The 24,724-nt window shown below is 43.8% G+C and overlaps 1 protein-coding gene across 1 annotated transcript in view; it reads left to right on the forward strand.

The window, feature by feature from the left end:
• CXXC1 (CXXC finger protein 1) overlaps window positions 1-24,724 on the forward strand; it is an 83,153-nt gene that overhangs the window by 24,237 nt on the left and 34,192 nt on the right. Inside the window, exons 5-12 of the mRNA XM_068135226.2 lie at window positions 8,307-8,468; window positions 8,606-8,731; window positions 9,396-9,509; window positions 9,618-9,796; window positions 10,304-10,511; window positions 11,004-11,114; window positions 12,958-13,007; window positions 22,530-22,626. Coding sequence (XP_067991327.1) covers window positions 8,307-8,468; window positions 8,606-8,731; window positions 9,396-9,509; window positions 9,618-9,796; window positions 10,304-10,511; window positions 11,004-11,114; window positions 12,958-13,007; window positions 22,530-22,626 — 1,047 coding nt within the window. The remainder of the gene's footprint in view (window positions 1-8,306; window positions 8,469-8,605; window positions 8,732-9,395; window positions 9,510-9,617; window positions 9,797-10,303; window positions 10,512-11,003; window positions 11,115-12,957; window positions 13,008-22,529; window positions 22,627-24,724) is intronic.

The following is a 24,724-nucleotide window of genomic DNA, read 5'->3' on the forward strand; positions in this document are numbered from 1 at the left end:
ACATAGGCCAAAAGGTCAACATAGGCCAAATTTCTAAAATCCTCAATTTTCATCCAATTGACATGAAATTTGAAGAGGACTTGCATATCTGGTCACTGAATTCAACCACCAAGTATTTTTGAGGTCACCATAGGCCATCATGTCACATTGAAAACTTTTGGGGGAGGACGTATTTTGCAAGTATCGTGCTACGCATGACGTTTTCTTGTTTGTTTGTTTGTTTGTCACCGGCCTACAGGTCACAATTTTCAACCGATCTTCACCAAACTTCACCAAATGGTAGAGTTGGTCAAATGCCAGAAGCCTATTGTTTTTAGGGTCAATAGGTCAAAAGGTCAACATAGGCCAAAGGTCACCAAATTTGCTAAATTTCTAAAATCCCCAATTTTCATCCGATTGACTTGACATTTGAAGACCACTTGCATATCTGGTCACTGAATTCAACCACTAAGTAATTTTGAGGTCAACATAGGCCAAATGGTCAACATAAGCCAAATTTCTAAAATTCTCAATTTTCATCCAATTGACTTGAAATTTGGAGAGGACTTGCATTGAATTCAACCACCAAGTATTCTTGAGGTCAACATAGGCCAAATGGTCAACATAGGCCAAATTTCTAAAATCCTCAATTTTCATCCAATTGACTTGAAATTTGAAAAGGACTTGTATATCTCGTCACTGAATTCAACCACAAATTATATTTTAGGTGAACATAGGTCAAAAGGTCAACATAGGCCAAATTTCTAAAATCCTCAATTTTCATCCAATTGACTTGAAATTTGAAGAGGACTTGCATATCTGGTCACTGAATTCAACCACCAAGTATTCTTGGTCAACTTTGGCCAAAAGGTCAACATAGGCCAAATTTCTAAAATCCTCTATTTTCATCGAATTGACTTGAAAATTTTTTTTTTTTTTTTTTTTTTTTTTTTTTTTTGTTTTGTATACAAGATCGAGGCTCGTGAAAGAGCGAACATTAATCACACAGAAAGACAAAGAGACACACAAAACAAATAACATCGGGAGCGGTATACAAGATGGGGAGAGAGGGGGAAGGACACAAACACAACATTTGAGAGCAGGGACCGAGAGACATGGAGACATCGAGAGAACTGTGGGAGGGATAGGGCTTTGGGGGGGGGGCATGGGAAGGGGGGGAGGGGTGGGAGAGGTATAAAACATATGGACACTGCCAAGACTTCCAGGAAAGAAGTTGGAATTTCAAACAAGGTGGATCTGGGGTGAATTAGTGGGGGTAGAAAAGATCAAGGTTTTGGATGGGGGAAGATAAGAGATGGTGGTGAACAGCTGTTTTGAAGACCTGGAGGGAGGAGTGTGATTGAAGTGAGTGTGGGAGTTTGTTCCAGAGGCGGGAGAAAAGAGGAATGAAAGAGTGAAGGTGAGCAGAGAGCCGAGATTTCGGCAGTTTAACCATCAGAGGGTGGCTGGCAGATCTTGTGCGACCTGTAGGAATATTTGGGGGACAGAGCACAGAGAGAGCTGGGGGAGCAAGGCCGGAGAGGAGTCGGTAGAAGACAGAAAGACCACCTACCTGCCTGCGGTGAGTGAGTGAAAGGCCCTCAGAGATAGCTTCATCGCGGGAGATTCCAATGATTCTGAAAGCTTTGGATTCAACAGCGTGAAGCCGAGCCAGGTGTGAGGCAGGAGCACCAGCCCATAGGGGAGAACAGTATTCCATTGAGCTGCGGATGAAAGCCTTGTATGTGGTGAGGAGCTCAGGTGTGCCTAGGAAGGACTTCGCACGACGGAGGATGCCCAGTCGGCGACTGGCTTTGGAGGCCAGCTTGGAAATGTGGTTTTCCCAAGAAAGATCATGGCAGATGGTGAGACCCAAAAGCTTGAGCGACAGAACTTCTTGGAGAGGATTGTTGAGAAAGTAGATGGGAGGGTTGTCCAGTCGATCTTTTCGGAGAGACATAGTAAGAGTGTGAGATTTGTCAGGATTGAAAGACATGTTCCACATGTTTGACCAGTCTGTGATTTTGTCCAGGTCTTCAGAGAGTGAGGAGGCTGCAGACTGCCGATCTGAGGGAAGAGGAATGGAGCGGCAGAGAGTGGAGTCATCAGCAAAGAGATACAGAGGATTTTCCAGAGAGTCGGAGAGATCATTGATAAAGACCAGAAAAAGCACAGGGCCCAGCACACTGCCTTGGGGAACTCCAGCCTGAACGGGAAGGGGAGATGAGAGAAATCCATTCAGGGCCACACGTTGACTACGACCAGAGAGGAAGTCCGCAAGCCATGCATGGAGATTTCCATGGATACCATAGGAGGAGAGTTTGGTGAGCAGAGCTGGGTGCCAGACCGTATCGAAGGCACGTGATATGTCAAGGGAGACAGCTCTGATTTCCTGTTTGGCATTGAGGACCTCCATCCATTGTTGAGACAGCAGAAGCAGCATGTCCAGAGTAGAGTGACCTGGTCTGAAACCAAATTGATGATCAGAGATCAAGCCATTGGAGAAGAGGAAAGATTTCATATCCGAAGCAATGATGGATTCCATGACTTTGCTGATAATTGGGAGCAGGCTGATTGGTCTGTAGTTGCAAGGATCTGTTTTTGCACCTTTTTTGTGTAAAGCGGTAATGTTTGCTGATTTCCAGGATGCTGGCAGATGACCTTGAGCAAAAGATAGGGTGAAAAGAACAGAGAGAGGGTGAGATAGAGCGGCAGAGCAGGATTTTAGGACCCGTGGGCTGATGCCATCTGGTCCAGTTGCAGAATCAGAGTCGAGGTTTGACAAAAACTCCTCCACCTTGTCAGGAGAGAAGATCACAGAGTCCAGGAGCAGTTTGGTTCGACTGGGAAAGGTGGGAACAGAGAGAGATGGGTTTGGGACTAAGGATTTTGAGGCAAACACAGAGTTGAGGCATTCGGCTTTGTCACGTGCGATGTCAACTGTGTGGCCATTTGAGGTAAGGGAGGGGATGGAGGGGGAACAAACACCAGAAACGGACTTGACCAGACGCCACCAGGATTTGGAGGAAGGAGACAGGTTTGAGAGTTCATCCTTGAGTGAGGAGAGATAGTGCTTCCTGGCACTCCTGAGGGTAGACACACACTTGTTCCGAGCTTGGTGGAAGGAACTGAGATTTCCTTCAGTTGGATTAGCCTTCCAAGAGGCAAAGGCAAGTTGTTTCAGGGCAACTGCCTCACCACAAGATTCAGTGTACCACCACAAGATTGAACAGCATTTGCACATTGAGTCACTAAATAGGGAAACTAACTATTTTTGAGGTCAAAAGGTCAAAGGTCAACTCAAGGTCAACCTTCCAAAATCATCATTTTTCATCTGAAAAATCGTCATTTTTCATCCTGTTGACCCGAGCTTTGATCAAGATTGTAAATTTTAATCTTCATGAAATGGACAATTTGCTGTATCAATGGTAAACTTTTGGGGGGGGGGGGGGATTTTGCAAGTATCGTGCTACGCATGACGTTTTCTTGTTTGTTTGTTTGTCACCGGCCTACAGGTCACAATTTTCAACCGATCTTCACCAAACTTCCCCAAATGGTAGAGTTGGTCAAAAGCCAGAAGCCTATTGTTTTGGGGTCAATAGGTCAAAAGGTCAACATAGACCAAAGGTCACCAAATTTGCTCAATTTCTAAAATCCCCAATTTTCATCCGATTGACTTGAAATTTGAAGACCACTTGCATATCTGGTCACTGAATTCAACCACCAAGTATTTTTGAGGTCAACATAGGCCAAATGGTCAACATAGGCCAAATTTCTAAAATCCTCAATTTTTATCCAATTGACTTGAAATTTGAAGAGGACTTGCATATCTGGTCACTGAATTCAACCACCAAGTATTCTTGAAGTCAACTTAGGCCAAAAGGTCAACATAGGCCAAATTTCTAAAATCCTCAATTTTCATCCAATTGACTTTAAATTTGAAGAGGACTTGCATATCTGGTCACTGAATTCAACCACAAATTATATTTTTGGTGAACATAGGCCAAAGGCTCAACATAGGCCAAAAGGTCAACATAGGCCAAATTTCTAAAATCCTCATTTTTCATCCAATTGACTTGAAATTTGAAGAGGACTTGCATATCTGGTGACTGATTCAACCACCATGTATATTTGAGGTCAACATAGGCCAAAAGGTCAACATAGGCCTCATCACATGCATTAACTTGTCAGGTGCATATTGTATGTTCGCATGTCAAGTGATAGGTCCCCACGGTCATCTGTGATTTGCATACAGGTCGGTGATTAAACCACGTGGATGTTCGCATGGATGTTGTTTAAAACCACGTGGATGTTTAAAACCGCCACGAGGAGTATATGTTATCGGTCCTTTCATCCATCTGTGAGAGGGAGGAGTGGGTCAAGGGGACTAAACAGAAGGGCATTAAAGCGAATTCAAACTTACAGGTGTAAACCCAAACGAGCTTCATGAGTTCGGAAGGCAGGTATGCTACAAGGCAGGTATGCTGCAAGGCCGTAAAGACCAATGAAAATTTGGTACAACGGGCCCCCTAGTATATTTAAATAAAGAAGTTTTTTTATTTAGTACCTCAGGTAAGGGCTGATAGGATGGCCTGGAGATGTGCACACGTGCCTCGAACCTGTTCAATCCTGGGTTCGAATCCCGACAGAGCTATAGACTGTAATCAAGGTATTTCCCAGGTAGGGAGATGCATCAGTGTGTGCACCGTCCCTCGGATGGACGTTAAACTGGACATCCTGTCGACCCGTACGAGTTATTCCGTTGTTTTTTCACATTACCTGGTGTGTTTCCTGGAGTTGACGAAAGAAGATGAAGCTTTGGGGCCGGATAAACATCCGGGAGTGTTGAAGGAGATGGCAGGGCATGTAACGATTATGTCTAACATATATAACGACGTCATGCCTGTCTGTGCTGCGAACATGAGCACGTGTCATTAATGTATTATAGAGCTACCTTTGCTCGTACCACGTGATGATCACCATTTAGATTGTTCAGAGCAACATCAGCCACGTCACTGATCCACCCAATCGGACTTCACCTGGTTGGAAGCATCCAGAATTTTTCAAACCTTCACGTCTTTTTGTGAACATGAGATAATTCACTAAATCTGGATATTAAATGGTTCAAAGTCCGTCTCGCATCTGGACCTTGTTGTATTCGGCATTCCACACGGGACTTTGTGTCATGTCCATCACCTGTATTGTTATAATATCATTCCCGAGACAAAATGTCCAACGCATTGACATATCGATGTTTCGGGACAAGCTTCATCACCTCAATTATTTGGCCATGAAACGATTGAAAGCATAATAAGTCAACCGTTAGTGAAGTTTATTTTAACTGTTAACGAGTTAAGCTGCGCTTCGGATGGATGGAGGGGCCGAAGCGCAGAGTCCTGAGGAGATGTGAAATATCGGGTGATCGAGGCGGGCGGGAAAATCTCCTCAACGCGATCTCTGAGGTACTGCAGTCTTCAGGCAACCAGCGCGCCATTATCCTCAAGGATGCCTCGTCCCACAGCTGAGTCAAGCTGCGCTTCGGATAGGTGGAGGGGCCCGAAGCGCAGAGTCCTGAGGAGATATGAAATATCGGGTGATCGAGACGGGCGGGAAAATCTCCTCAACGCGATCTCTGAGGTACTGCAGTCTTCAGGCAACCAGCGCGCCATTATCCTCAAGGATGCCTCGTCTCACAGCTGAGTCAAGCTGCGCTTCGGATAGGTGGAGGGGCCCGAAGCGCAGAGTCCTGAGGCGATGTGAAATATCGGGTGATCGAGGCGGGCGGGAAAATCTCAACGCGATCTCTGAGGTACTGCAGTCTTCACACAACCAGCGCGCCATTCTCCTCACGGCTGCCTATCCTATCCTATCAATTCAATTGCCTATCCTTTCAATTGATTTGAAATTTGAAGAGGACTTGCATAATTGGTCACTGAATTCAACCACCAAGTATATTTGAGGTCAACATAGGCCAAAAGATCAACATAGGCCAAATTTCTAAAATCCTCAATTTTCATCTGATTGACTTGACATTTGAAGAGGACTTGCATATCTGGTCACTGAATTCAACCACCAAGTATATTTGAGGTCAACATAGGCCAAAAGATCAACATAGGCCAAATTTCTAAAATCCTCAATTTTCATCTGATTGACTTGACATTTGAAGAGGACTTGCATATCTGGTCACTGAATTCAACCACAAATTATACTTTTAGGTGAACATGGGCCAAAAGGTCAACATAGGCCAAAATTCTAAAATCCTCATTTTTCATCTGAAAAATCGTCAATTTTCATCCTGTTGACCTGAGCTTTGATCAAGATTGTAAATTTTAATCTTCATGAAATGTACAATTTGCTGTATCAATGGAAAACTTTTTGGGGGGTGGGGGAGGGCGGATTTTGCAAGTATCGTGCTACGCATGACGTCTTCTTGTTTATTTATTTATTGTATACAAGATTGAGGCTCGTGCAAGAGCTAACATTAATCACAACAAACAAACTGACACATGAAACATCTGATAAAGGGAGCGGGAGACAAGATTGGGAGAGAGGTAAGCACACAAGTACAACAGCAGAGAACAGAGACATCGGAAGATCTGTGGGAGTGAGAGGGCTTGGGGGGGGGGGCATGTGGATGGGGAGGTTGGGGGGGTGGGAGAAGTATAAAACACATGGACACTGCTCGGAATTCCAAGAAAGAAGTCGGTATTTCAAAAAAGTGGATCTGTGGGTGAATTCACCGGGGTAGAAAAGATCAAGGTTTTGGATGGGGGAAGATAAGAGATGGTGGTGAACAGCTGTTTTAAATACCTGGAGGGAGGAGTGGGATTGAAGAGAGTGAGGGAGTTTGTTCTGGAGGTGGGAGAAAAGAGGAATGAAGGAGTGAAGGTGAGCAGAGAGTCTTGATTTTGGCAGTTTAACCATAAGAGGGTTGCTGGCAGATCTTGTGCGACCTGCAGGGATATTTGGGGGGGACAGAGCACATACAGAGCTGGTGGATCTCGGCCGGAGAGGAGTCGGTAGAAGACAGAAAGACCACCAAACCCGCCTGCGGTGAGTGAGTGAAAGGCCCTCCATCGCGGGAGATTCCAGTGATTCTGAAAGCTTTGGTTTCAACAGCGTGAAGCCGAGCTAGGTGTGAGGCAGGAGCACCAGCCCAGAGGGGAGAGCGGTATTCCATTGAGCTGTGGATGATAGCCTTGTTTGTGGTGAGTATTGTATGTGATTAGTTTTCGCTGATCTGTATGCCTGCCTTCCTTGTGCAATCGATCCTTCTTTCCATCTTCCTTCCTTGTGCATGTTCTCGTCAGCTTGATGCCACACCCATTTATCACCTCTGGTTTTTATGCCATCATTGACGTGCTGTGCGCCTCCCATCTTGCTCACCGTTGGTCGATTGGTCCGTGAATAGGGCGAGCCTTCCATGACCTTCCATGACCTCGGCGAGCCTTTCATGCAAACCTCTCTGTTCTAGTGCAGCTGCTCAGTTGGGATTTATGTAGGGGCTACTTTTCCTGGCTAAAATATGGGCTGATGGCCTACCCAGACACTAAAAAGGACATTCATGACTTATGAAAGAGGGTGGAAACATCGAATAAAGGCTCAAACGGGTTGATGATTTAGATGCATGTAATGGTGGACGTCGTCTATCTTAACAAAATAGCGACACATATCTGATATCACATTTAAATACTTCTACACTTATCCTAAACACTTAATAACGACATAACTATGCTATATTAGGAATTTATTAACCCCAAGGAGTCATTTCCATAACAATGTATTAGATATTATTATATGAAGGTCAATTGCTGTGGAAAAATATCTAACTGACTACAGGCTTCCAATTGTGCTGCATTTTTTTACAAACTTGCTCGGATCCATCATATTTTGCTAAAATGCAGAAAATCTATCAGAGAGTACGCTAGTACTCTCTATGTAGGGATGGCGTGGAAAAAAACGTTGCTCCCATGTGTAATACTTTAGTACTGGCCTAACAGATTTTAGTTGAGAAATGAGTTTCATTCAGAGCAGATTCCATTTCTAATCAGTTTGAGTCGTTCACACATCCATTTGCTTTACCTCTGGCTCGTGTTGGCACGTGCTGTTCTGGCATTATGAGTAAGGTTCACTTTAGTACAATGCATGGTACGCAGTCATTGACTACGTTTCCACAGTTTTGAGCTTCATCATGCTACTGCCACCACCATATGAAGAAATGTTAACCAAATGACAATTTCGTGCATTTTTGACGTCCCACCTTATCCACCTTTGATCTTTGTATTCCTCACACTGACTTGTTGCCACTGTTTTTGTGGATACAACAGCATTCAATGAAGCGTTCTGCACGCATGTGTGGTGAGTGCGAGGCGTGTCGACGGACGGATGACTGCGGCCGCTGCGACTTCTGCAGAGACATGAAAAAATTTGGCGGGCCAAATAAGATTCGCCAAAAGTGCCGTCTGCGCCAGTGCATCGTTCGCTCCAGAGTATGTACTGCAGTAGTAGTAGTAGTAGTAGTAGTAGCAGTAGTTGCAGTAGTAATTGTAGTAGTAGCACATCGCACATCACTTCAGAACTTGTGCTTTTACCGATCCTGATGCTTACCAATTTTACCATCCCACAGAAACTACTGCGGATTCGGGATGACAATCAGCATCCCCTTCCATACGGTGGTGGTTTCACTTCCTCTGACTCCATGGATGGCCTTCCTCCTTATCATGATTATGCAGCTTCTCCCCACATTGACCAGGTGCTTGCCAGGGAGCAATTGTGCCTTGATACAGTCACCTCTTTTCCGTGATTTAACGAAAGCAATCCATATAGTGGTTGAGCCTCTTATGTTGTGAAATTTTACTTGCAAAGTGTCGCATGGTTGTTGTTCTTCTTCTTCTTCTTCTTTTGTTGGGGGGTCGATTTTAGAAATGTGCACCCATTGGTCGGTCAGCTGCCGGACTCCACCCATATTTGTTGCTTGACTCCGCCCACCATGGCATTCAGACAAAATAATATGGCCGCCATCTTTGTTTTTTGTTTGACCGAAGACATCAAGCCTGAAGTCCTCTGCTGATTATACAATGCCTGAAAAATCTAATCATATGTCGACTAAAAATTAATAGTAAGGTTTAATCTAGCTTGTCAGCATGCACGGTACGTGGCTCCCATGTAAATGTGAATTGCATAGCGCCACCTGGTGGAAGCAGTTGTTGCAAGTCGTAATAAAATACACCATATACATGATAAAAGTGGGGAAATTAACCCATCCGTAAGGACATGTTCTTTGTTAGTTTTTGGTAATATGCGAGCTAATATGTTCTTCAATTTCCATTTGGTTATTTAATTTGCCAATGTTCCACTCCACATCAACTTTCTTGTTTTGCCTTCTCCCAACTCTATTCATTACTTTCCCTCCCCAGTTGTTATGGAGCAGTGGTAAGGAGGATTCTCTTGAGCACGACCGTAGCCCGTTCCGTAAGAGGGCTGTTAAACTGAAGCATGTGCAGAAACGGGAGCGACGCTCTGACAGACAGGTACAATGAATGCATGATGCAGTAATCAGCAAGACCCGACACCTTAGAATTTTATGATCCAACAACCTTTTCTCCAATGTATTCCACTTCCTTGTATTGTCATCATAGTCACGCTCGGAGCGACACCGCGAGAAGAGCAGGCACAAATTGCGTGTGAAGCATGCCGACAGGTCTGATGCACGTGAGACTCCACAGCCTAAGCAGTGTCTTGGCCCTAACTGTGTGCAGCCTGCTCGGCCTACCTCAAAGTACTGCAGTGTTGAGTGCGGCATGAAGCTCGCAGCCAAGTAGGTCTTTGCTTTTCTCTTTCGGTTTAAAAAAAAATAATAACTTTTTTGGCCTTCATGCTGTTTTCCTTCACAATCATTCATTTATTCATGTTTTAAACTTGTTTTTGTCATCTTTTTTTTATTTAAAAACTTTATTTTTATTAAATGCGTGCTTTACTTGACTCCTGCCAATTGCTTTTGAGCGGATCCGTTTGGTATCCAGCAAATGAGGTGCATGTGTGATGTTACTGCAGTTGGCAACAACTCTGTTTTTGCTTTAATAGTCCAGATTTTTATTTATTTATTCCAAATTGATTTTCAGCAAGATGGGGCTGGAGGTGGAGGTGAGGGGGGGGGGGGGGGGGAGGGAGGAGATGGGAGAGGGGAGAGGGTGGGAGTGTTAGTGTTAGTTACCATCTAATTTTATGGGCTTAACTCTAACTTAATGGATCACCCTGTGTTGAATTACTCGTACTTAAGATAAAGAAGTCCTAATCCAAAGGCTCTCATCACCTGCCCCCACAGTCGTATATACGAGATTCTGCCCCAGCGCATCCAGCAGTGGCAGCAGAGCCCTTGTGTGGCTGAGGAACATGGCAAGCGCATGTTGGAGCGTATTAGACGTGAACAGCAGACGGCACGCCTACGTCTTGAAGAGATGGAGCGACGCTTTGTTGAGCTTGAGACTGTCATTGAGAAAGCAAAGCATCAGTCAGTGAAGGAGGATGAGGAGGTGAGCCCAACTATGTGGCCAGGTGTTTTTTCTTTTATTTAAATTTCTAATAAATCACGTTGAAGAATTGTCAAAAATAGATAAGTGGAACTGAAATTTTATAGATTTGTGTTATTTGGGCGAATATAGCAGATGCACCAGACCCCCACCAAGTGTTTGGTAAACTGACCTCCAAAATGTTCAGCATTATTTGCAAATACCTCACCCCTCCCCCTGCCAAAGATACCACAGAGCTATAATTCTGCATTATCTAATGTGACTTTAATTTGAACAGTCAAATTAAATTGATTGCTTCCACCACCGAAAGGTGGACGGAAGTTATATTTTCACTGCTGTCTGTTTGTCTGTTTGTCTTTGAATTATTCAATTTCTATTTATTTTTCGGTCCCTGCCTTATATGTCTGATATCGGTGGTGTGTTTACACAAATGTTTTGCATTCTAAACTTGAATGGCAAAAAACACAACGTTGTGCCTCCACTTGGCATTGGCAGGTGAATGACGGTGAAGGAGATGAGGCTGATCTGCAGATATTCTGTGTGTCATGTGGACATCCCATCAACCCCAAAACGGCTCTGAAGCACATGGAGAGATGTTATGCCAAGGTTGGTCTTCCTGTACATGCTCATTTACATTATTTTGTTTGTAGTTATTTGTTGGAACTTGCTTGATTGATAATGCCATCAATATACAGTCATGCGTCGCTTAACGTCCGTCCGAACAACGTCCGATCGCTTATACGTCCGTGGCCCATAAAATAATAAGAAAATAATGGGGATAAAAAAAACCCGTTCAGATAACGGGACGTAGCAGACGTAAGTGGCCTCAGAGAGGGCGCGCTCACGCATTCATCACGTGTTCTTAAACAAAATAGATTGTGCTGCCAGGCCTATGATGATACAGTACAGTAACTATACAGTATATCCATAATATGTTTTGATAGATATAAGAAATGCCGATGTTACTGGTTTATGTTTTTTGGCTATTGTAGTGTACAGTACTGTACTTTTAATTTGATATCCTTACTTACGAAATAAAAAGTTTACAAACTGTATAACAGTGTATGCTTGGTTTTGCCTCGTCGGCAGCGCCGCAGTATCATCAGCATCCAGTCTCGATTACCCCTGCGTATCGTGAGCGTTATTCCATTGTCTTTTCATTTGATTTTATTAAAATCAATCCACTCTAAAGTTAATCATGGGTCCCAACGCAGCGCAACCAGCCCTAGTGGTAGCAGCAGCACGAAACAACGCAAGAGCATTGATTTGGAGGAGAAGCAGAAAATAATAAGACAGCGTGAGGGCGGCAAATCTGTGAATGCTATCGCACGTGATTTCGGCATGTCGCACTCTACGATCACGACGATAATGAAAAACAAAGAGAAGATTCTCCAGGTGGACCTTTGCAATCGCTATTTCTGCAACGGAGGATGACGAGAAGACACTGAAGGAGTTTTGGAAAGAATATAACATGTACCACTGCATCAAGAACATTGCTTGGGCCTGGGATAATGTCAAAGCAATGTATGAGTGGAGTGTGGAAATAAAAAAGTCCTGAAGAGATAGGTGAACGATTTCAAGGGTTTTTTAAACGGACACAGAACTTGAGAAAATTACGAGCAATCTTGTGAACATGGCTGAACGAGCTGAACCTTGGCGTGGACGACGACGATATAGAAGAACTGCTAGAGGTTGTTCCTGAAGAACTAACCAACGAAGAGTTGCTGGAGTTGCAGCAACATCGGATAGCTGAAGAAGAGGCAAGGGAAAAGGAAAGTGAGGAGGAGGTGGAGGAGGTACAGAAGAAGTTCACTATAAAGGGGTTATCTAAATTCTTCGCCGACCTTAACACTCTGCTGAAAAGTGCTGAAGAGATGGACCCCAACACTGAACGCTTCTCACTCATAGAGAGGAATGCACATGCAGTGTTTGCCGCATATTGGCAAATCTGTACGAGGAGAAGAAACAGCAGACAAAACAAATAACGCTCGACATTTTCATCAAAAAACAAACTCCTCCCCACGACGAACTTCAGCCAGGCCCTTCACACGCCACAAGTACACTGCAATATTCCACATTCACGTAAGTATAAATACAAAGTTCACAATGTGATGTTCGGACAACGTCCAATTCGGTTAACGTCACGTTTCCAAGAACGTATCTAGGACGTTAAGCGACGCATGACTGTATTTGGACATTTTCATTTGCATATAGTCAGATTACTTTATTCAAATATATTGGATTGCCAGAACTCTTTATCTGTGAGGTGGGCACAAAAGTTGTGTACTGTTGAAGCAATGTATAAAAACATTTTGCAGCAGGCCTCACAATTAATATATTAGTTGATTTAATTTATGATTCATTTGTTTACTAATAGAATAAAAATAAATGACTGATTTCTACTTGTTTGTGCAGCTAAACTGATGTTTGTATTTTCCTTTTTCCACAGTATGAAAGTCAGACATCTTTTGGGTCGATGTATCCGACTAGAATAGAAGGGTGAGTCTTGCATCATGCTCTATATTTATTTGATTTCCCAATGCTCCTATCTAGATTGCTTTCTGTGACAGATTATTTGGTCATGAGTTATTATACATGTCGAGTCATCTTGTCACTGTACTCACCATGTTTAATTACACAAGTCTCAAATGATACATATGTGGCAAGTCTTGCATGTTCCTGCCAACTAACCCGAGTTGTCAAGAAAACAAATCCTGGCTTTTGCTGCCACCGCAACAAAGGGTCATAAAATCCCCTTGTGGTTTGGGGTGTGGGTCGGGTGGGTGGGCCTGGGGTGGGAACCCACACTATCACACTATCATACTTAGCATCTTTTTATGCCTCCGACGACTTCGTCGCCGGAGGCATTGTTTTTTCAGGTTGTCCGTCTGTCCATCAGTGATAGGTTTTCGTTACTGCCATAACTTGAGAATGGCGTAAGGGATATTAGTCAAACTTGGTGCAGGTATGTATAATGAGGTAAAAATGAACTCATCAGATTTTGGGGTCATGAGGTCAAAGGCCAAAGGTCAGAGGGTATGTTATGTAAAAATCCTGTTACCGCGATAACTTCTGAACTAGTGATGGGATTCTGTCCAAATTTGGTACACTTATGTAGAATGATGTAAAGATGAACTGATTAGATTTTGGGGTCAAGAGGTCAAAGGTCAAAGTCTGTAATATGTCTATAACGTGAGAACGGCTGAAGTGTTCTAATTCAAACTTGGTACAGGTATGTATAATGATGTAAAGATTAACTGATTAGAATTTGGGGTCAAGAGGTCAAATATCAGAGGTCATGTCAGGTAAAAATGTGATAACTTGAGAACAAGCTGAATGGATTTAAATCATACTTGGTACAAGTATTCTAATGATGTAATTTGGGCGGAGGCATGTCTGTTGTCGTCGTGACGTTGGAGTGTCGTTCTAGTTTGAAGATGATAAGCTGGAGGTCAAAAAAGTAGAGGTTATTAATTGCAAGAGGAAAGTTGTGCTCAATCTTAACATATCACCTTTGTGCTTATTACAGAATTTGTTTGCTTGATGGTTATTGAAACATTTTCTCTATTGAACTGGTATTTTTGACTGCCTTTGCATTTGATTTATGTTTGTCAGTATCTACCTTAGATTTCCATGTGTATCATTGTCCCTCTCAATGTGACTGTGTTACGGGGTCCTCCCCTTATCTCTGGTCTCGGTAGACCTCCGAACCCCGAGAGGGTCCCCGGCAGAAAGATGTGTTATCCTTGGTTGAAATCGAGCAAATAGTGAAACCCTCAATGGAACCAGCAAATGAAACAGTCAAATCAATAATGCAACCACACCAGGTTATGAACAAACAATAATATATAATAAATCACACAAAAAGAGCCATACAACAATGGGGGCAATCACCCCTACTATCAAATCTTACGACGGTAACCTTATCAAGCCCCTTAACCCCAAACTCACGGCACCTCCCCAATGTCTCTGCACCCCTCCAAGGCGAAGTCCCAATGTCTCTGTGCGCTCCCGCGATCGGGGAGTCAAGGCCCGATCAAAGTCAATTGAGGCGTAGGCGATCGAGGCGACCCCGAGGTCACATTGTTCAGCACCCAGCAATAGAGCGGTGGAAAGGAACCTCACAAAGACGCGCTCTGACATACACGTTTGCGGTTCAATCCGCTAGCCTCCGTATAATTCTCAAGCGCCCTTTCTTGCCCAGCCGTCCCCGGCAAACCACCGGGGAATAATGTCCAGCCGACACGACCAAAACCGGTTCACTGCAGGTTGCTTGCGGGGTGAAGATGGCGGATGGCTTTCACTCCAACCTGGGCTTTGAGGCCAGGATCCTCCGGAACCTCAATGAGGATACCCGACGACACAGGCTCCATGCACTCCGGCGATATCTCTTATCGCCCGAACTTCCCTTCAAGGACGCAAAGTTCACTCGCACTGTACGTCGCCCGCTCGGTCCGGAGCTTCAACAACCATGTCTGTTCACGATCTCCTACCGCCTCTTCTTCCTCGCTCCACCTCTTCCGGTCACGATCCGGATTTCCGGCCACATTTTTACCAGGAGCGCTCTATAATAACCCTTTCCCTTCAACCACAATCACCAGAATACTTAGAACCAACAACAATAATCATAACAACAATCATTAGGGCCGAATCCGTAACACTTCCCACCCTCAAGAAAGAAAGTTTGAACACAGCGAAAACTTTCTTTGCATGCCCTCTTTAAACAAGCAAAAGTAAATTCACAACCCAAATCAGCAATCCCTGTGGGCAACAATATTCAACCTTCCCCAAAAATAAAGCAACAACATTTTACAGAACCCCCAGAGCTTTCCAAAGTTAATTCCCTCTGGACCAAGCGTCAACAACGACATTGTCCCTGCCCCTCTGATTTTTACTTCTAGTTTCTCTTGAATGAAGGTTAAGGGGTTGTGATCAAAAACCCAAAGGCCAGCAAATCTATAGCACTTTACCCAGGAGGCCGAGCGGAAAGCCAGGTTCCATGGTGGTTGGGTGGTGAGGCCTGGAAGTATTCACTACATGGACGCCTTTAGGAACGTGGAGTTCACGGTTAGTCCGGGGAGGACAGTTCACTACATGGACGCCTTTAGGAACGTGGCGTTCACGGTTAGTCTGTGTAGGAATCTTGGCTCGGCGGCTCCGCAGCATTCAGTGCTTCAACTTTTCCGGACTCCTAATAATTATGGTGGGACCACTTGTCACAGTAGTCACCTGACTGGCGGTCTCCTTCTCGGCCACTGCTCTGATAATCCTTCCTCCGGGAGCTGTCATAACTCTGGAAGCCTCCATAATAATATCGCTTGCGGCCACCACCACTACTACTCCGTGGTCCTCCTCTGTAGCCCCCTCGACCCCTAGGAAATGCCTTCCCTACTGTGATGGTCCGACCCTCCAACTCCTTGCTATTCAGATCCTTTTCTGCCTCTCTGGCGTCCTTTGCGTTTTCAAACGTGACAAAGCCAAACCCTCTTGACTTTCGTGTCTCCCTGTCTTTTATCAGCAGCACTTCCAAAAGCGGTCCATAGTTGCTGAAGGTGGACTCCAAAACATCTTCCGTTGTTTTGAAGTTAAGTCCACCTACAAATAACTTGCTAAGCTTGTCGCCATCCCTAACTGGTGTGGTGTTATTTTCCCTACTGGGCTTTTTAACAACCATCGGGTAACCATAAACTTGACCACCGGCCAAATCATTCCCGATAACAACCGATACTCCCTCTACAGGAAGCGTGGCTTGTAAACCGACGGTGACTGGTCCTGACACCAAGTCGGACTCCAAATGGATGACATGAAGTGGAGCACTAACACAGCCACCAATCCCCTGTAAACGAACACTATCCACAGTTGCCGTCTCCTCGGACCATGGCAAGATGCCTTCAAGCATTAAAGATTGATGTGCTCCTGTGTCCCTCAATATCCTAACCGGTCTCCGGTTAGTCGAGGCTCCATCCAGTGACACAAACCCCTTGGGAATTTTTTATTCTTTTTTGTATACAAGATCGAGGCTCGTGAAAGAGTGAACATTAATCACACAGAAAGACAAACCGACACAAAAACATATAACATCGGGAGCGGTAGACAAGATGGGGAGAGAGGGGGAAGGACACAAACACAACATTTGAGAGCAGGGACCGAGAGACATGGAGACATCGAGAGATCTGAGAGAGGGCGAGGGCTTTGGGTGTGGGGGGCATAGGAAGGGGGGGGGGTGGGAGAGGTATAAAACATATGGACACGGCCAGGACTTCCAGGAAAGAAGTTGGAATTTCAAACAAGGTGAATCTGGGGTGATACACAAGGAAGTCGGCTGTGGGGTGAAAAGACTGGGAAAACAGAGAACGAAAGTTATTGGATCACAAACGACGGACCGCTGAGAGAAAAACAAAGCCTCAAGGTTGTACAGTGTACACTGTACAAGGCCTCAAGACACGACACGAATTAACACGATTTTCAATACAGGTATGAAAGATTTGCACCGAAAATCTTCCTCGGGACACAATATACTATGTACGTACACACCATAAAATAAATAGTTACAACGAAAATACAAATGGGAACAATTACTTAACTTCGATTTCAAATCGCTCGCGACGCGGCAAAGGCCTTGCTCGCGACGCGGCAAACAGACGATTAATTTATGAAAGATAAACACCGAGAAACTTCCAAGAGGCACCCTATAACTTCACACACCGAAAGATAAATACAGTTTCGACAAAATACAATTGTGAACAGGCTTAACTTTGAAAACGTGGAGACCGTGTGGAGCTTCGAGAATCGCTGCCGCCGTCTCCAAGATCTCGCGAGATCCAAAGGGGATCCATTTATTTGGATCTCACGAGATCCAAATAAATGGTTGGTAACCCATTTGAGGGCGATTTCGCACAATGGCCATCGTATTTGGAGTCGTACTAGTCGAACTCCGCTCCTGATTTTCCTTTCCCAGAGCATAACAGTTGGACATCCAGTGTCCAGGTTTATGGCAAAAAGTGCAAGTAGGCCCGGAGGAGAACCTCGTGGTCTGCCAAGGCATGGGGGCGGCGGTCTGCCTCGAGCCCCCCGGACGATAGGTCTGTCCGGGAACCACAGTCTTCTGATTTCTAGAAGTCGTGGTGTCAAAGTGGACCTCATTTTCATCCTGAGGCCGCCCCCATGGATTTTCATTCTCCGCCCCTGATGTACCATAGCTCCCCTGGCTAGGTCTGGGCGAGAAGTTCGGTTTGTGGAACCCCATCCTGTGTTAAGGCATAGTCATCTGCCATGGTGGCTGCCTCATACAGCTTTGGTACTTTCCTTTCCTCCAGATGAACTTTAATGTCCTCGTGGACACACTGTTGAAATTCCTCCACCAGGATCAATTGTCGCAATAGTTCGAAGTCTTTCCCAACTCCTTTTGAATCACACCACCTATCAAACATGGTTTCCTTCACTCTGGCAAATTCCAAACGGGTCTCACTCTCCCTCCTCCTGGCATTCCGGAATTTTTGCCGGTAAGCTTCTGGGATCAATTCATAGGCTTTGAGAATGTGTTTCTTCAATATCTCGTAATCTGCACATTGGTCAATCGGTAAAGCCGAATAAATCTCTCGAGCTTTACCCACCAGAACACTTTGCACTAGTATGGACCAGTACTCCTCAGGCCAGTTTAACTGTCGAGCCACTTTCTCAAAGTGTGGAAAAAAACTTAGCTACCTCCTTTTCATTGAAGGGTGGAACCAGCCTCACATGTCTGCCAACATCCCAGGTGTTCTGACTCGGTGTCGAACCAGTTAGCAGGGATGGTACCTCTCCCCGTTTTCTCATTAACTCCAGCTCTTTGACTTTAATTTCCTGCTGACGTGCCAATTCACGGTCCTTTAACTCCCTGTCGGCTTTTCTCTCCTCTGCTTCGAGTTCCCTTGCAGCTTTTTTCTCTTCTAACCTTTCCTGGAGTTCTCGTTCCAGTGCTGCTCTTTCCTTTTCTGCTTTCCTTTCCTCTGCTTTTAACCTTTCCTGGAGTTCTCATTCTGGTGCTTTTTCCCTTTCCTGGCACTGTAATTGCATCTCCAGTTTCCGGAGCTCCACATTTTCTTGCTCTTCTGGTAACCAATCCAAGGCTACCTCTTACCATGCTTCTAACCCCACCATAGATTGTATCACCACTGTCTGCAACTCTGCCTTCTTCATATTAGTTCGGACCTCCAAGCTAAAATGTTTGGCCAATTTCCAGAGGTCCGATTTTACTCACGCTCTGAACTGTGCTTCACTAGGGGTCACTGTAAACTTCTCTGCGTCAAACTCCATAGTGACTACTGGTAACACCTGTTAACCTTCACACAATAAATTTTTAACAAACAAAACAAAAAAAAAATTATTATTTTTTACTTGCAAAATCGAAGATTTTTCAAGTGTATTGGTCGGCTGTGCTTGTGGTTCTGTCTGTCTGTTTGTCTGTCTGTTTGTTTGTCACCGGCCTGCAGGTCACAATTTTCAACCGATCTTCACCAAACTTCAACAAATGGTAGAGTTGGTCAAAAGCCAGAAGCCTATTGTTTTTGGGGTCAATAGGTCAAAAGGTCAACATAGGCCAAAGGTCACCAACTTTGCTAAATTTCTAAAATCCTCAATTTTCATCCGATTGACTTGAAATTTGAAGACCACTTGCAGATCTGCTCACTGAATTCAACTACCTCGTATTTTTGAGGTCAGCATAGGCCAAATGGTCAACATAGGCCAAATTTCTAAAATCCTCAATTTTCATCCAATTGACTTGAAATTTGAAGAGGACTTGCATATCTGGTCACTGAATTCAACCACAAATTATATTTTAGGTGAACATCGGCCAAAAGGTCAACATAGGCCAAAAGGTAAACATAGGCCAAATTTCTAAAATCCTCAATTTTCATCCAATTGACTTGAAAATTGAACAGCATTTGCATATCTGCTCACTGAATTCACCCACCCAGTATTTTTGAGGTCAACATAGGCCAAAAGGTCAACATGGACCACATTTCTAAAATCACCAATTTTCATTTGATTGACTTGAACTTCTTAGAGGATTTATATGTATGGTCACTGAATTCAACCACCATCTATTTTTGAGGTCAACATAGGCCAAAAAGGTCAACATAGGCCAAATTTTTAATATCCTTAATTTTCATCCGATTTACTTGAAAATTTAACAGCATTTGCACATCGAGTCACTAAATCGGGAAACTAACTAGTTTTGAGGTCAAAAGGTCAAAGGTCAACTCAAGGTCAACCTTCCAAAATCGTCATTTTTCATCTGAAAAATCGTCAATTTTCATCCTGTTGACCCGAGTTTTGATCAAGATTGTAAATTTTAATCTTCATGAAATGGACAATTTGCTGTATCAATGGAAAACTTTGGGGGGGGGGGGGGGGATTTTGCAAGTATCATGCTACGCATGACGTCTTCTTGTTTTTGTTGTTTGTTTTTGGAAAAAATTTGGGAATGTTGGAAAAAGCTCAAAATTTGGGAATTCTGGGAATGTTAGGGAATTCTTTCCCGGACTAAATTTAGGAATTTTTATATCCCGGATGAGCCCCCAATTTCTGTTACGGGGTCCTCCCCCTTATCTCTGGTCTCGGTAGACCTCCGAACCCCGAGAGGGTCCCGGCAGAAAGATGTTATCCTTGGTTGAAATCAAGCAAATAATGAAACCCTCAATGGAACCAGCAAATGAAACGGTCAAATCAATAATGCAACCACACCAGGTTATGAACAAACAATAATATATTATAAATCACACAAAAAGAGCCATACAACAATGGGGGCAATCACCCCTACTATCAAATCTTACGACGGTAACCTTATCAAGCCCCTTAACGCCAAACTCACGGCACCTCCCCAATGTCTCTGCACCTCTCCAAGGCGAAGTCCCAATGTCTCTGTGCGCTCCGGCGATCGGGGAGTCAAAGCCCGATCAAAGGCGATCAAGGCGACCCTGAGGTCACGTTGTTCAGCACCCAGCAATACAGCGGTAGAAAGGAACCTCACAAAGACGCGCTCCGACATACACGTTTGCGGTTCAATCCGCGAGCCTCCGTATAATTCTCAAGCGCCCTTTCTTGCACAGCCGTCCCCGGGAAACCACCGGGGAATAATGCCCAGCCGACACGACCAAAACCGGTTCACTGCAGCTTGCTCGTGTGGCGAAGATGGCGGACGGCTTTCACTCCAACCCGGGCTTTGAGGCCAGGATCCTCCGGAACCTCAATGAGGATACCCGACGACACAGGCTCCACGCACTCCGGCGATATCTCTTATCGCCCGAACTTCCTTTCAAGGACGCAAAGTTCACTCGCACTGTACGTCGCCCGCTCGGTCCGGAGCTTCAACAACCACGTCTGTTCACGATCTCCTACCGCCTCTTCTTCCTCGCTCCACCTCTTCCGTTCATGATCCGGATTTCCAGCCACATTTTTACCCGGAGCGCTATTAAATCTTTTAACTATAATAACCCTTTCCCTTCAACCACAATCACCAGCATACTTAGAACCAACAACAATAATCATAACAACAATCATTAGGGCCGAATCCATAACAACTGACAGCAAGATCTGTCCTTCAAATTTCGTAGAAAGCATACTTTCCTCTCTTCCTTAATGGCTTTATATAGCCACGGTCATTTCTCCATATCAATTTAAGCCTTTTCCTACATGTGGGTGTTTTTTCTATTCAAGTGTGTTGATTCTTCGTAGATGTTTAAGATGATGGGAATGGTGGATCTGGGGCTTCGAGGGGTGTTGATGCTGTGAAGAGGAACAGGTTGAGATGGTTTGGTCATGTGTTGAGGAAGGATGAAAGTGACTGGTTGAGAAGAGTGATGGAAATAAATATAGAAGGAAGTAGAGGACGGGGAAGACCGAGAAAGACTTGGCTATACATGGTGGAAGAAGAAATGCGGGCAAGGGGGTTAACAAGGAGAGATGCAGAAAATAGGGCAAGATTGAGAAGATTGTCATGGGCACCGCAAGGCTAACCCCCGCTCTAGCAGGGAAAATGGCCTTAAAATGCATGTTGTTGTTGTGTTGTTGTGTTGATTCTTCAAGCCAACTCGAGGGAGTGCGCTTTACTCCTTCCTTCCCTGTAGTCCATGAAATGTGCTGTACTTAAGAGCTGTTACTCTTGAGGGATATGATGTTGCTTGAGGGATATGATGTTGCTTGAGGGATATGATGCCCATGCACTTTGGTGACACTCGACTTGCGCTTATCTGGAATCAGCATAAACGATAATGCAGCCAATCCCAACCCTCACTTACTCTTACTTTTCACCAGCATTCTTGGATGGAAAATGTTTATTTTGCTTTCCTCACTAAATTATTTTTGTGCGTTGTAATTAGTATGTGCATATTTGTCAAGTTAGTGCATATTTCAATATGTGCATATTTGACAACCTGTCCACCAAGTTTTGGTAGCATCCGTCCATAACCTTTTGACAATTTGTGCTATATATCGTATTTAGCCCCATCATTCAATGGTGAAAAATCACTTTAAAAATTATCAGATTCAGATTCGGATCTTCACTAAAATTGAATCGTTTCTTCCTTGTCACACATCCAACCTGTCCACCACGTTTCATCTGAATCCATCCATAACTTTTTGAGATATGATGTATATAGTTTTTAGTCCTATCTCTCAATAGAATCACTTTAAAAATTATAGTATCCGGATCTTCACCAAAATCTAATCATTTCGTCCTTGTCACACACCCAACCACTCCACCACATTTTGTTTGAATCTGTCCAACTTTTTGGATTCTGTTCACAGACAGATTGGAAAACATAACCTCCATCCACCTTTGGTAGCAGAGGTAATAAATGGATTGGTCAATCTATTTAATATTTCTACTGTTTAAAACGTTCATTAATTTATTGTATCAGGAAACATTTGTTGCTAATTGAGGTTTCCTTTCAAATCTTACTACTTAATTGAGCAAAATGTTAACAAAAAATATATTTGACACAAACGGAATTAACTCTTGGTTTCTTTCTTTCTACCTAGCGCTTCACGTTTATTTTGTGACGTGTACAACTCGCAGAGTAAGACGTACTGCAAGCGGCTGCAGGTCCTCTGTCCCGAGCACTCAAAGGATCCCAAGGTATGAACACTCAATCAACGTTGTGCCTTACATGGGATAAAATGAAAGAAAATGGAAAGACAAAGACTGGGGTATTTGTCCTAAGATTAAAAAAAAAAAAAAAACAATAATAAGTACAACTGTCGACCTGTGAAATATGATTTGTAAGAAATATGTTTATATACAACAGGACAAGAGGAGGCGGAGGGAGGGGAATGAGGGGTAGTCATGTTTTGTTTTGCTGTGTATAGTGCTGTGCCAGTGTGTTTGTATATGCTCATTTTTTTCCTTAAAATAAATGCAAGTTTGGGCAACATGCACCCACGAGTTAATATTTGTGACAGCTTGACAAGAGGCATTTCTTTCTCAACTGTGTGGTAATGATTCCAAAACAAGAATGTTTTATAAAATACTAGCAGGAGTACCGGGCGTTGCTGGGAGGGTGTGGGGGGCAGGAGAGGGAGGGGTGACGAAGGGAGTGGGGGGAGTGGAGGAGGAGGAGGAGGAGGTGAGGGGAGATGGAGGGGAAAGATACGAAAGATACACTACATATATCTTTTGAGGGGGGAGGGGTGAAGAGGTGGCTTTGACAGTCCCCTCCTTTTTGGGGCAGGGGGGAAGGGAAGGAGGCAAAAATTTACCCATGCAAAGAGTGCTTTAAACTCAGTGTTGCCCAGGTAAAAAAGGTAATTGTAATACCTGCCACCATCACCAGGTGGCTCAACATGGTACACATTTACATAGAGAATTTTGCACCCCTCTCCTGGTCCCCCACATCCCTGCATGAGGCCACGGCCACATAGCCTATGTTACCCCCCAGAAAATTTGTATTTGTATTTGTACCCCCGAGTAAAGTATATTTAAGCGTTTATAGCTGGAGCACATGGCGTTGCTCAAGCGAAAAAGAAACATTAACATTTGAAACGAGTGCAAATATAATGGAAAAGCAATTGCATCCAAATCAGAATCCATCACAAATGTCAAATCGTCATTTTACCTTTTCGTTCAATATATGCTGGTCAATGCACTGATGATCATGTTTATTGTTTCTGAGTTAAGTATTTGACGTTTCAGGAAGAAGAAGAAGCGTAACCCCCAACTTTGACCGCTTTTGGAATTGTTTGATTCTTTTTGCGTTAAGATGTCTGGTAATTGATTTGTATTTATCTATGCGAAGGTGTAATTGTATATAACTGTCATTAATCAAAAAGGCTTCGGCACTATTGAGCGTTTTTTTTTTAAATCCCAAAAATGCACTTTTTTCCAATTCTTTTTTTTTTTTTTTTTTTTTTTTGCCCCTTAGTCCCTAAACACTCCCAAGCAGTCACTTGTGAACCTCTGAAAGTTTGACGAAGATCCGTTCTGCCATCTCTGAGTAAAATGGCAACACACACAGACAGACCAACGGCTCTCTTGAAGAGTTGATATTTTCTGAGGTATAGATTTGGGCGAATTAGTTTTGCTTAGTTGGTGTTGCTGTCTGAGCACCTGGTTGGTGTTACTGTCTGAGCTGGACTGTCTATGCCTAGTTGGTGTTACTGTCTGAGCACCTAGCTTGTGATGCTGAGATCCCAGGTTAAAATCGCAGATGTATTGTTGATTTCTCCATTGTCTACTAATAGCCTGGTGATTCTTGTCAAATTACACTTCCTCGTAATTTTTTTCGTCTTGCACACATGGTTTGTGTGCAAGCTCCTTTATGGGCTTTAGATTGCCATCTTAAAAAACAACTCACACAGGATGATTTGGGCAGTACCATCCTATTTTGTGAAGATGCTTCTGCTTGGTAATCCGGATGGACCCCTGGCCTTCTCGGACTCAATTCTCATTGAAAAATTAAAGTAGAAGTACTTACAGCTTAAGGTGTCATTTGTCACCAAAACATTCCATACAATTCCATGTCTTTGTAATTACATTTTTGTCAATAAGAAAAGTTATCCCTTTGGGTTCCAAAAGAGCAAAGTTCTGGTGTACTTGGTTTAAGCTTATGCGTCAGGTGTTTCAAAAACCTTGAAGGTTAGAGTAAGAAAACGTTATTCCGTGTTTAACATTTCATTCATGTTATTTCATTTCATTCATGTTTCCCAAAGTTCCTTCTCATTTTGCTTCCTTCCTAGAG

The sequence above is a fragment of the Myxine glutinosa genome, chromosome 1, assembly GCF_964187855.1.
Source record: "Myxine glutinosa chromosome 1, kmMyxGlut1.1, whole genome shotgun sequence".
Classification (NCBI taxonomy): domain Eukaryota; kingdom Metazoa; phylum Chordata; class Myxini; order Myxiniformes; family Myxinidae; genus Myxine; species Myxine glutinosa.